The following is a 13815-nucleotide window of genomic DNA, read 5'->3' on the forward strand; positions in this document are numbered from 1 at the left end:
TTTGTGCAGCTTGCAATAGTAAATCACTTCCATCCAAATTTCAACTGTCAGTCTTTTTGAGCTGAAAATCACCTACATCGCTGTCCAGCATAGGTGACAGCTTGATCAAATGCCTCTACCAAAGATCCAATTGAGTACAGCTACATGTGGAAGTCTCAGACTTTTCCTTGCTGCTGAGAAGTAGCAGCAATTTCAATTCCACAGGACAATACAGTTAGGATCACACTTTCCCTGACATAATGCATTGGAGATTCAAGCCTCAAACTAAAAACCAAAAGCACCTGTCACAAGTATCAAGTTATAAAACATTATCACTATTTCCGTTGTCCAGTTTTGTCCTCATTTTTCTTCACAAAATTTAATACGTGTCCAGGCAAAGCTTTGATCTTGGGTGAAAAATAAGTGAAAATATGCAGTGAAAAGGTGTTGAAAATGTGTTGCTGGTTAAAGCACAGCAGGTTAGGCAGCATCCAAGGAACAGGAAATTCGACGTTTCAGGCCAGAGCCCTTCATCAGGAATGAGGAGAGGGTGCCAGGCAGGCTCAGATAAAGGGTAGGGGGGAGGGGTGATGGAGATGTGATAGGTGGAAGGAGGTCAAGGTGAGGGTGATAGGCCGGAGAGGTCAGGAAGAGGATTGCAGGTTAGGAGGGCGGTGCTGAGTCCAAGGGAGTCGACTGAGACAAGGTGGGGGGAGGGGAAATGAGGAAACTGGAGAAATCCGAGTTCATCCCTTGTGGCTGGAGGGTTCCCAGGCGGAAGATGAGGCACTCTTCCTCCAACCGTCGTGTTGTTATGTTCTGGCGATGGAGGAGTCCAAGGACCTGCATGCCTTCGGTGGAGTGGGAGGGAGAGTTAAAGTGTTGAGCCACGGGGTGGTTGGGTTGGTTGGTTCGGGCGTCCCAGAGGTGTTCCCTGAAGCGTTCTGCAAGTAGGCGGCCTGTCTCCCCAATATAGAGGAGGCCACATCGGGTGCAGCGGATGCAATAGATGATGTGTGTGGAGGTGCAGGTGAATTTGTGGCGGATATGGAAGGATCCCTTGGGGCCTAAGTGAAAAGGTGCTGACTGGTTTGGAGAAATTGATGCATAATGTCGTAAATGCATAATCATTTAAGAATAATCAGTTTTAGGAGTTTTAGAAACAACACAAGAGCAGAAAGATAATAAGAAACATGTACACAGCAACAGCAAGATCACTTGGGTGTTTCATTATAGAAAAGACATTAAGTTTAAAATACATAGCATTATCCAGATGACACCAGGGAATTCTGAAGTGACTGGAGATACTAACATTCTTTCCAATGGAGAAGAAAAGGTTTAGATGACATTTACGTGAGATTTTGGATGTGGTAGATTCAGAAAGACCATTTGATATGGATCGGCCGGGCAATGAAATTAATTTCGAATTATTTTGTTGGAAGTCCAGCAGAAATAAAGATCCAAAGGGCCTTCACCTTGGCTGAAGCTTCTATTGACCCTCTACACTTTGACACAAAAATGAATTGATTTCAAAGACTGGTGGAGATTTATTCTTCAAGTTTCTTTCAGCCACATCCACATATATTATAGGCATTTTTTTTAAAAATAGATAAATTTTAAATAGGCAATTTTGTCATCAAGAATATTGAATTAATGACTATATTTTGTTGAACATGTTATTTTTCTGGAATAAACTGGAACATTTTTCAGCAGGAAAACCCTTACACACTTATTACATTTCGTGACTGTACCTGATATATCTTATAAATATAAAATATGCAGTTTCTAAAAGGTGAAAATTGGATAATGTAGGGTGGAAATCACTGAAATGATTTCTTTTGACATATAAATGGGTTTTGTGTTACTAACCTCAAGTATTGAGTTTTTCTGTGTCTCATTTACTTTCCCTGCAAGGCAGCAGTGAGAGATAGCATTATGGATGATTGATTTGTTTGACTTGGAGCTCGGTTCCTTGAATAGTTTTGGACCTGCAACACAGTCACAATGTTGATTACAAACAACTCAAAGCTTCAATCTTCATTTCTTAGGATGAATACCGAACAAGAATATTCTGCTATTTGTGACTCTACCTGTGTACTCAGCCACTGATGCAATTGATGAGGCTGTGGACGTGTTCTCCCAGTCTCGTTCTGTGTTTCGACTCTGATTTCTGCTCAACACCGAAAATGTTTCCATAGAATCTGTCCTGTATATCAAGCACAGCCACAACTTTAATACTGAACAGGAGGATTTGATGTTCACAAAGAGGTGGTGTTAAACTGATCAATTCACATGAAAAAAAAATCCTTTACTCAAAAATTATGTTCTAATGAACTAAAATACAAAACTCAAGATATCCAGTTAGCAACGTTTCTACCACAAATCATTTGAACCTATGTTTCAACTTAACTTATTAACTAGACATGAACTAAGTTTAAATGTTGCTTTACAGTTGAGGATCTGTCAAAATGTCAATTTTAATTCTTGAATATTTCATCGGAGCACTGAAATCAGCACAACAATCTGAATTCAATCTGAATTTCTCAGAAACATTGCTACACTCTGCAAATTTTAATTTCCCTATTCAACTCAATTAAATAATCATTATTCGTTAGGCTGACAACCAATGGCTTTCATTTGAAAATAAAATGAATACAGAGGAACTTCAATTATCCAAAAGACATGGGTAGAGTATTTTGTGCGGTTAATCGAATGCCAGTTAATATTGTTTATCCAAGAACAGGACCATGCGATCTTGCCGGATAATCTGATATTTGGATAATTGAATGTTGGATAATACAGGTTTCTCTGTACTTCCATTTACTCTGTCTTTACTCGTCACCTCAGGGTATTTTGTAACATGCAGACAGTACAAATGATTTGGAAGTACTGAAGAAATTGCACAAAAGACTGAATTATGTTACTAGAATTGAAAGGATGAAATCAAGCCAAGCAACATTCTTCTGGAAAATAAAAGACAAAGAAATGATCTGATGGGGGTCTTTAATATTATGAACAGGTTTAACAGGATGAATGTGAAGCAATTGTTGTTACCAGCCAAGTTCAGAACAAGAGGGTATTAATAAAGGATAGCCACTTCATTAAGGAATTTAGAAACTATTTCCTTAGAAAAGAGGACAGTGAGAATGCAGAAGTTGCTGCTGCAGAGACTGTCTGAAGAAGATGGCATTTGCACGTAGATAGGAAATAGCTCAACACATGACACAAAGGGATACAGAAATATGGCAAGAGTGTTAATTCGAGTCAGAAGGCATATTTGAAGTAAGAACACAGACATGTACCTGATGCCCAAACGGCCTGCTGGTGGGTTATTGTGTAAACAGTGATCTGAATAGGCAGGCACGGTGGCTCAGTGGTTAGCAGAGCTACCACACAGCACCAGGGACCCAGGTTCAATTCCAGCCTTGGATGACTGACTGTGTGAAGTTTGCACATTCTCCCTGAGTCTACATGGGTTTCTTCCGGGTGCTCTGGTTTGATGTTAGGTGTTAGGTGGATTGGCCATGCTAAAACTGACCCAAAGGTGTTTAAAGATGTGCTGGGTGGTTAACAACAATGGTTAAAAGTGGGGTTGTGGGGACAGGGTGGAATGCTCTTTGGAGGTGCAGTCCAGATTCAATGGAGCAAATGATCTTCAAAGTTTGGGATCACTATAAATGCCGGTGGAAACATCACAGAAGCACTTCACAGGAGGCGCCCAAGCACTGAGGATGTCACCTAGACAGGGGACGAAATGTCTGCCACACAAATTTCCAGCTCGGCGAACAGAACCACAATAACAAGCAAATGATCTCTATCTGCAATGGAGGGATCCTATGATTCAATAAATAAGGAGTTTAATATTTTACTTGATGAAATATTTCAGGCACTGATTTGGGAGTGTAAAAGAATGTCCCTGAAATTAACATGAATATCGATCAGATTACGCTTACCTTTGTGAATAACCACCACTACCACTTCCACCACCAGAGTTCACGCTTTCTGCCTCAGTAGTAGTAGCTGATGCGAGAGAGAGACTGGAACCAGACTGAGCACTGCTCAGATTATCAGCTAGATCAAAGAAAACAAAAATCAGAAACATCATACAACAGTTTTCTCTTCCAATTTCAATGAATTTGTTGAAACATTTTTCTTTGTTTTTAGGCAGCCTGTTGGAAGCTAAAATGGAACCAAACTGAGGGTACACTGTTCAGAAAAAGAGAATTCAAATCTTGCTATATTTTAAAAATTTGATCAGTCTTTTTCTTCCCTTTTTTTAAACCATATACATTCATTTTCAGTAAAATAAAACTGAACTGACATTACAAGGGAAAATTGCCCTAATTGAGCTTTTCTCTTTTAAATTAATGATCTAAAACAAGAAGATGGAAGCTAATGTTTTAATCAGAGGCAGCATGATGGCTCAGTGGTTAGCACTGCTGCCTCACAGCACCAGGGTCCCAGGTTGAATTCCAGACTTGGGTGACTGGCTGTGTGGAGTTTGCACATTCTCCCCGTGTCTGCGTGGGTTTCCTCCCACAGTCCAAAAATGTGCAGGCCATGCTAAATTGTCCATAGTGTTAGATACATTAGTCAGAGGGAAATGGGTCTGGGTGGGTTACTCTTCAGAGGGTCGGTGTGGACTGGTTGGGCCGAAGGGCCGGTTTCCACACTGTAGGGAATCTAATCTAAAAAAAAGTTGGCTCTTCACCCCTTTAAAGATGGTTCCTTAATAGAATGGATGAACACATATTTCAAGTCTGTGCCTACAATAGTTAAAATTGTTGTTTAAAGTGCAAAGGTTTCGTCCACTATCCAAATTCCACTGCCTTTGACAAAACTCGTATTATATGCCTTCACATAATTTTGCATTAGTCTACAAATTTGCCATTGCATTTTCTTTGTGCACACCAAAAAATCTAATTTGAACACAACAAAATGTGATAAGTCTCTTAAGACTGATGGACTTCATTTTCGGGTCTTAGAGAAAACGTGGCTAAATGAGATAAACGATAGTGTGTTAATTTTCCAAAATTCACTCGGTTCTAGGAAGGTTCAACTAGAAAGATAATACCAACTACAACCCTCTATTCAATAAGGTAGGGAGGGAGTAAACAAGAGTCCATAGGCCAGTTAATTGGATATCTGTTGTTAGAATTATTGAGGTAGGTATAAGTGTGCACTTGGAAAAAATTGGGTAATAGGAGAGAGTCAGCATTGCTTTAAGAACGGTCACCCAGTTTATCAATTTATTGGAATTCTTTGAAGCAGTGGTCTTCGATGTGAATATAAGAGAGCGTCTTGAGGTGCTGCACTTGAATTTCCTGAGGCATTTCCAGAACATTATACAAACAAGGTGTGCAATGTAGAAGTGCATAATATGGGGGCCACACAGTAGAATGGACAGAAGATTGGCTGCCTGGCTGGAAACAGAGTACGCACAAATGGTTTATGTCCAAGTAGCAGCAGATGATGTGTGGGGCCTCACAAGGGCTTGTGCCGGGCCTTCAAATTTTTTACAATTTGTATCAATGACTGACAATGGCTAAATTTGCAGATCACACGAAGAAAGGGAGGAAGTACACTGTGAAGGTCACATAGCAAGGATGTATAGGTTGCTAATGGGCCAACAACTGGTAGATGGACTTTATTAGTTTAGAATTAGGCTTTGTCGTTTTATGAGAGAGATGAGTTTATTCCCTCTGTGTGGAGGCAGAGGTAGATAGATTATTGTTCAACAAGGAAATCAACGGTTAACAGAGATAGATAGGAATGTGGAATTCAAAACACAAGATGATCAGCCATGACCTTACTAACTGGCAGGAGAAAGTGAGGACTGCAGATGCTGGCGATCAGAGCTGAAAAATGTGTTGCTGGAAAAGCGCAGGTCAGGCGGCATCCAAGGAACAGGAGAATTGACGTTTGGGGCATAAGCCCTTCTTCAGGAATGAGGAGGGTGCGCCAAGCAGGCTGAGATAAAAGGTAGGGAGGAGGGGTGTTGGGAATGTGATAGGTGGAAGGAGGTTAAGGTTAAGGTGAGGGTGATAGGCCAGAAAGGGAGTGGGGTCGGAGAGGTCGGCAAGAAGATTGCAGGTCAAGAAGGTGGGGCTGAGTCTGAGGGTTGGGACTGAGAAAAAGTGGGGGGAGGGAAAATGAGGAAGCTGGAGAAATCTGCATTCATCCCTTGTGGTTGGAGGGTTCCTAGGCGGAAGATGAGGCGCTCTTCCTCCAGGCGTCGTGTTGCCATGGTCTGGTGATGGGGGAGGCCAAGGACCTGCATGTCCTTGGTGGAGTGGTAGTTAAAGTGTTCAGCCACGGGACAGTTGGTTGGTTGGTGTGGGTGTCCCAGAGGTGTTCTCTGAAATGTTCCACAAATAGGCGGCCTGTCTCCCCAATGTAGAGGAGGCCACATCGGGTGCAGCGGATGCAGTAAATGACGTGTGTGGAGGTGCAGGTGAATTTGTGATGGATATGGAAGGATCCCTTGGGGCCTTGGAGGGAAGTGAGGGGGGAGGTGTGGGCGCAAGTTTTTGCATTTCTTGCGTTTGCAGGGGAAGGTGCCGGTAGTGGAGGTTGGGTTGGTGGGGGATGTGGACCTGACGAGGGAGTGGTCTTTCCGGAACGCTGATAGGGGACAGGAGGGAAATATATCCTTGGTGGCGGGGTCTATTTGGAGGTGGTCTGCCTGGGAGCAGATGCGGTGGAGGCGAAGGAATTGGGAATATGGGATGGCGTTTTTACAGGGGACGGGGGGGAGGAGGTGTAATCTAGGTAGCTGTGGGAGTCGGTCGGTTTATAGTAAATGTCCATGTTGAGTCAGTCGCCCGAGATAGAAATGGAGAGGTCTAGGAAGGGGAGGGAGGAGTCTGAGACGGTCCAGGTAAATTTGAGGTCAGGGTGGAAGGTGTTAGTAAAGTGGATGAACTGTTCAACCTCCTCGTGGATGCATGAGGTAGCGCCGATACAGTCATCAATGGAGTGGAGAAAAAGGTGGGGGGCTGGTGCCAGTGTAGTGCAGGAGGACCAGTTCCAATACCGAACAAGCCAGATGGCCTCCTTCAAAGACCGCAACTTCCCCTCAGACGTGGTTGACGATGCTCTCCACCGCATCTCCTCCACTTCCTGCTCCTCCGCCCTTGAACCCTGCCCCTCCAATCGCCACCAGGACACAACCCCACTGGTCCTCACCTACCACCTCACCAACCTCCAGATACATCCTATCATCCTTCATCATTTCCGCCACCTCCAAACAGACCCCACCACCAAGGATATATTTCCCTCCCCTCCCATATCAGCGTTCCGGAAAGACCACTCCCTCCACGACTCCCTCGTCAGGTCCACACCTCCCAGCAACCCAACCTCCACTTCCAGCACCTTCCCCGCAACGGCAAGAAATGCAAAACTTACGCCCACACCTCCCCCCTCACTTCCCTCCAAGGCCCCAAGGGATCCTTCCATATCCGTCACAAATTTACCTGCACCTCCACAAACATCATTTACTGCATCCGCTGCACCTGATGTGGCCTCCTCTACATTGGGGAGACAGGCCGCCTATTTGTGGAATGTTTCAGAGAACACCTCTGGGACACCCGCACCAACCAACCCAACCGCCCCATGGCAGAACACTTTAACTCCCCTCCCACTCCACCAAGGACATGTAGGTCCTTGGTCTCCTCCATCGCCAGACCATGGTAACACGACGCCTGGAGGAAGAGCACCTCATCTTCCACCTAGGAACCCTCCAACCACAAGAGATTAATGCAGGTTTCTCCAGCTTCCTCATTTCCCCTCCCCCCACCTTATCTCAGTCCCAACCCTTGGACTCAGCCCCGCCTTCTTGACCTGCAATCTTCTTCCCAACCTATCACCCTCACCTTAACCTCCTTCCACAATCGTACTCCCAACGCCCCTACCCCAAGTCCCTCCTCCCTACCTTTTATCTTAGCCTGCTTGGCACACCCTCCTCATTCCTGAAGAAGGGCTTATGCCCGAAACGTCGATTCTCCTGTTCCTTGGATGCTGCATAACCTGCTGCGCTTTTCCAGCAACACATTTTTCTTACTAACTGGCAGACCAGGCTTGAAGAACCAAATGGCCTATATGATTTATATGCTCATAAAACTTTAAAAGAGAAAACATGAACCCTTGCTATTAAATTAACATTGTTCTCCTCCTGAATAAACTATTCATGTGAAAAAAACAAGTAACATACAAAATAAAGGAAAATAATTGATCCATTTTAGCAACACATTTACGGAAAACTAACATAATAGGAGCCATAGCACAATCAACTGAAACCAAGATAGATGAAAGCAGAGTGGTAGACACTGTATACATGGACTTTAGCAAAGCCTTCAAAAAGGTTCCACATGACAGGCTGATTAGTAGTCACAGAGGTCTACAGCTTGAAAACAGGCCAGTCGACCCAACATGCCCATGCCATGCAATGTTAGATCATATGGGTTCCCAGGAGAGCTAGCCAACTGGATATAAAACTGGCTTTCTGGTAGGAGACAGAGAGGATGGTAGAGAATTGTTCAGACTGGAAGCCTGTGACCAGCAGTGTGCCACAAGGATTGATAGATTAGATAGATTACTTACAGTGTGGAAACAGGCCCTTCGGCCCAACAAGCCCACACCGACCCACCGAAGCGCAACCCACCCATACCCCTACATATACCCCTTACCTAACACTACGGGTAATTTAGCATGGCCAATTCACCTGACCCACACATCTTTGGACTGTGGGAGGAAACCGGAGCACCCGGAGGAAACCTACGCAGACACGGGGAGAACGTGCAAACTCCACACAGTCAGTTGCCTGAGGCGGGAATTGAACCCAGGTCCCTGGCGCTGTGAGGCAGCAGTGCTAACCACTGTGCCACCGTGCCGCCCTGATTGGTGCTGGGCCCACTGCTGTTTGTCATTTATACAACCAATGTGGATGAGAATATTTGAGGTATGGTGAGTAAGTTTGTGGATGATATCAAAATTGGTAGTCTCAAGAGTACAATGGGTATAATGATCATCCGAAACACCAGTGGGCTGAGGAATGGCAGATGGAGTTTAATTCAGATAAATGTGGTGTTGCATTTTGGTCAGACAAATCAGGTCAGGACTTGTACAGTTAGTGGTAGGGCCCTGGAGAGCATTGTCAAATAGACAGACCTAGGGGTGCAGGTACATATTTCTTGAAAGTGGCCTCATTAGTTAGGTAGGGTGATGACAGCGGCTTTTGGCATGCTTGTTTCCATTAGGTGAAAGACAGTACAGGAGTTGGGACATCATGTTATGGATGCACAAGACATTGGTAAGGCCACATTGGAGTATTGCGTACAATTCTGGTCACTCTGTTCAAAGGCGGCTATTATTAAACTGGAAAGGGTTTAAAAAATATTTACAAGGACATTATTGAGACTGGATAGTGAGAGTTATAAGGAGAGGTTGAATAGGCCAGGACTTTTTTTCCCTTGGGTGTTAACAGGTTGAGGGGTAACCTGATAGGGTTTATCAAATCATGAGACATATAGATAAGGTTAATATCCGAGGTCTTTTCCCCAGGGTCGAGGAATGTAAAACTAGAGAGCATAAATTAAGGTGAGAGGGGAAAGATTTAAAAGGGAACGGAGGGGCATCTTTTTCACACAAGAGGTGGTGCGTTAATGGAATGAGCTGCCAAAGGAAATAGTAGAGGCAAATACAATGGCAAAATTTAAAGGAAATTTGGAAAAATACATGGATAGGAAAGGTCAAGAGGAATATGGGTCAAACACAGGCATATGAGACTCAGTCAGTTTAGGAACCTTGGTCAGCATGGGTGAGTTGTACCGAAGGGTCTGTTTCCATGCTTTATGACTCGTTGACTAAAAGAATCTAAGGATTCTTTCGCCCACTTTTCCACCTAGAAGATAGGAGCATTGGAGGAGAAGGCAACTATTTAGTCCAATGAGCCTCTCCCATTCAACAGATCATGCCATATTGCTATCCCCAGATCCACTGATGTCACTAGCATCCAGAAATCTATCAATTTCAGTCTTGAACACGCTCAAATGATTGAACTTCCACAGCCTTCAATACAGGCCATGCTTCCTCAATCTGCTATCTTAAGAAATAAGGTGGCAAACCACTGCTATAGTCCAGCGCAAGGTGGACTATAGCAGAATACTCCAACTGCAGTTTCACCAAGGCTTCATGCATTTGGGCTGAAAATGTGTTGCTGGAAAAGCGCAGCAGGTCAGGCAGTATCCAAGGAGCAGGAGGTCTCCAGTCTCCTCATTTCCCCTCCCCCCACCTTGTCCCAGTCAAATCCCTCGAACTCAGCACCGCCTTCCTAACCTGCAATCTTCTTCCTGACCTCTCCGCCCCCACCCCACTCCGGCCTATCACCCTCACCTTGACCTCCTTCCACCTATCGCATTTCCAATGCTCCTCCCCCAAGTCCCTCCTCCCTACCTTTTATCTTAGACTGCTGGACACACTTTCCTCATTCCTGAAGAAGGGCTCATGCCCGAAACGTCGATTCTCCTGCTCCTTGGATGCTGCCTGACCTGCTGCACTTTTCCAGCAACACATTTTCAGCTCTGATCTCCAGTATCTGCAGTCCTCACTTTCTCTTCTTTCATGCATTTGGACCAAATCAGCTTTACTTCTATGATGAAGGCCAACATATGTCTGCCTTTCAAACTGGTTGTTACAACTGTAAGTTAGCTTTCTGTGACTCAGCAACAAAAGGCACCTCCTGCTTTTGGACATCAACATTCCCAAACCTGTCACCACTTAAAAAGTACGCAGTCTTTGCGTTTTTTCCTATCAAAAATACTTCATACTTGTTCACATTATATTCTACCTACCATGCCTTTGTCTATTCACTCAGCCTGCCCAAGTCCCTTTGAAGTCTCCTTGTGTCCTCCTGAGAACTTCCAAAATTGAGAGGAACTGTGCCATTAGCAAATGTGTAAATTTCTTTGGACTCCACCAAATAATTTTCTCGCAATTATGAACAACTTCAGCCCCAGCAGTGATCTTTTCATTACCCTACTCGTGACAGATTGCCATCCTAAAAATGGCCTGTTTATTCTTATGATTTTCTGTTTGTTAACCCACTCTCAATTCATAACTGCATATTACTCCCAATCCTTTGTGTTCTCAAATTTGCTTTCGAACGTCCTGTCAAAAGCCTTCTGAAAATCCAAGTATACTACATTCACTTGTTCTCCTTTATTGATGGCACAAGTAACATCTTCAAAAAAATTCCCAAGAGATCTATTAAACATGACTGCCCTTTCAGAAATCCATGCTGACTCTGCCCAATTATATAGTTTTTAAGTGTCTAGTTATCACATCCTTTATATAATTGTTTCTAACATTTTCCCCAACCATACCAATGTTAAACTAACAGTCTTGAAGTGCTCCATTTTCTCTCTCCATCCCTTAAATAGTTTGGTCAAACCTGCTACTTTCCCCCTGAAGGAACTTTCCTAGGATGTGTAGAATTTGCATTCGAAGTCATTTGCATATAGCTTGCACCTATAATTTGTGTTTGCAGATTATCAAGGTAATTAATAATTAGTTGATTTGGATCCGCAATCATGGTAGTCTGTATTCACTTGGCTAGGACAGCAGAGTTTAGACATCTATTATTAAAAATCCACACTTTGAAAGAATTGACAGGGAACCGCTGCCTGAGTTGAAAGATATTCTCTAATAGCAAAATAGGAACCTTAAACATGTTTAAACATGTGGTACCATTTCAATTTCAATAAAGAGATATATTAAAAAAGCTGTTGGTGGGAGTGGGTCGAATATGGATTTCAGCTACCATTTCAAAAACGCTTGCACAATAATGAATGTGTTGACCTTTAGCTTTAAGGGTAACCTAAACAGTCATACTGATACTTTTAGAACTGAATTTTGCAATATATGATTATACTGATCTCATGCCAACTCAAAATGCAATGAGAACATAGCACAGCATGGGAGTCTTATGAAAATAAGTTGTAGTGCAATTGCAAGTCAGAGCAAAATCACATTGCAGAGTTGCACTGCATTATTTTTAATCTCAATGTTCAACTATATCAACTTCACACTGATACAATAACAGTAGGCATTTACAACGTCTGAAAATCTGATATTTATAATATTTTGGGGACATAGTGGCTCAGTAGTTAGCACAGCTGCCTCTCAGCACCAGGGACTGGAGTTCAATTCTAGCCTCAGACTACTGCCTGGATGGAGTTTGCATGTTCTCCTCCTGTCTACATGGGTTCTCTCTGGGTGCTCCAGTTTCCTCCCACAGTCCAAATATATGCAATTAGATGGAGTGTCCAGGGATGTGCAGGTTAGATGGGTTAGCCATGGAAAATACAGGGCTACAGGACAGGGGATGGGCCTGGGTGGGATGCTGCAGGATCGGTGTGCTCCTGATGACCGAATGGCCTGCTTCCACACTGTAGGGATTCTATCATACAATTTCCTGCTTCATTATGACTTACGGGTAGAAGGATATTGAGATGGGGGTTCGCTAGAAGATTCCTCCCGATGCACTGATTTTGGGCGCTGCTTCTTAACTTTAGGCCTGGGTTTAACAAGTCCTTGTTCCTCAAGAATTTGTTGTTGTTTACGCCGCAGATACTCCTGTTTGATCAACTCTCTCCGTGCTTTCTCCTCTTCTTTACGAATGCGGTCTTCTTCAGCTTTGCGCCTTTTAAAACAAAAATAACAAATATTTTTAACAGGAGTGTATTGTGAAGATCACAAGTCAAATATACATTTGTAAAGACCCTGAATAGAAAATCACTTGATAATACATTTTGAAAATAAGTACCTAGGTTTTTAAGCAATTTAGGTGAGGCAGTGCCCTGGGTATTACTGACATTAATCCCATGTGGTTGGAGGGTCCCAAGGCAGAAGTTGAGGTGTTCTTCCTCCAGGTGTCAGGTGGCTAGAAGTTTTGCGGTGGAGGCAGCCCAGGACTTGTAGTCCTTGGCAGAGTGGGAGGGAGAGCTGAAGTGTTCAACCACAAGGCAGTGGGGTTGATTGGTGTATCTGTCCCAGAGATGTTCCCTGAAATGTTCTGTAAGTTGGTGTCCTGTCTCTCCAATGCAGAGGGGACCACACCGAGAGTAACGGACACAGTAGATGAAGTGTTTGGAGGTGCAGGAAAATCTCTGCCGGATATGGAAGGATCCTTTGGGACCTTGGATGGACCACACAGGAAACTGATGAAATCGACATTGATCCTGTGTGGTCCATCCAAGGCCCCAAAGGATCCTTCCATTAATTATTGCAGACCCAACTCAGCACCGCCCTCTTGAAATATCCATCTTTCTTTTCACCTGTCTGCTCCACCTTCCACTCTGACCGATCACCATCAGCCCCGCCCCCCACCTTCATCTACCTATCGCATTCCTTGCCCAGCTACCTTGCCCCCCAGCTCCATCCCTTTCCCATTTATCTCTCAGCTCCCTTGGGTCCCCCACTAATTCCTGATAAATTCCTTTATACACCCAAGTATAATTTCATCCCTTCACTACATCTCTATTCATGCCTGCTTCTGGTGGACTGAAAACTTCTGGGAGAAATGAAGTAGAGTGTAGAGGGAAAATTAACTCTCCTATACTGAGCAGCCTTTGAGAAAAGGATGCCTCAATAATAATAATGTCATAGCCAAGCTCTCTGATCAGATATGGCAAAAATACATTGCATAATTTAAAAGGAAGTTAAACAGCAATGAGGACAGGAGAAATTAGATCAAAATTAGATCAAAGGCTAGCTTAAAAGAAACTATGGTAAATCTGGGAGCAGAACAACCAATTACTTTAGAGCAGCACTGTAAAA

General features: G+C 43.7%; 1 protein-coding gene across 2 annotated transcripts in view; it reads right to left on the reverse strand.

Moving 5' to 3' along the window:
- camsap1b (calmodulin regulated spectrin-associated protein 1b) overlaps positions 1-13815 on the reverse strand; it is a 113247-nt gene that overhangs the window by 6497 nt on the left and 92935 nt on the right. For both annotated transcript variants that reach the window (XM_060841537.1, XM_060841536.1), the window contains exons 13-16: positions 12471-12679; positions 3933-4050; positions 2070-2185; positions 1849-1967 (exon numbers count right to left, since the gene is read on the reverse strand). In XM_060841537.1, coding sequence (XP_060697520.1) covers positions 1849-1967; positions 2070-2185; positions 3933-4050; positions 12471-12679 — 562 coding nt within the window. The remainder of the gene's footprint in view (positions 1-1848; positions 1968-2069; positions 2186-3932; positions 4051-12470; positions 12680-13815) is intronic.

This window comes from Hemiscyllium ocellatum, chromosome 21, assembly GCF_020745735.1.
Source record: "Hemiscyllium ocellatum isolate sHemOce1 chromosome 21, sHemOce1.pat.X.cur, whole genome shotgun sequence".
NCBI classification, from domain to species: Eukaryota; Metazoa; Chordata; class Chondrichthyes; order Orectolobiformes; family Hemiscylliidae; genus Hemiscyllium; species Hemiscyllium ocellatum.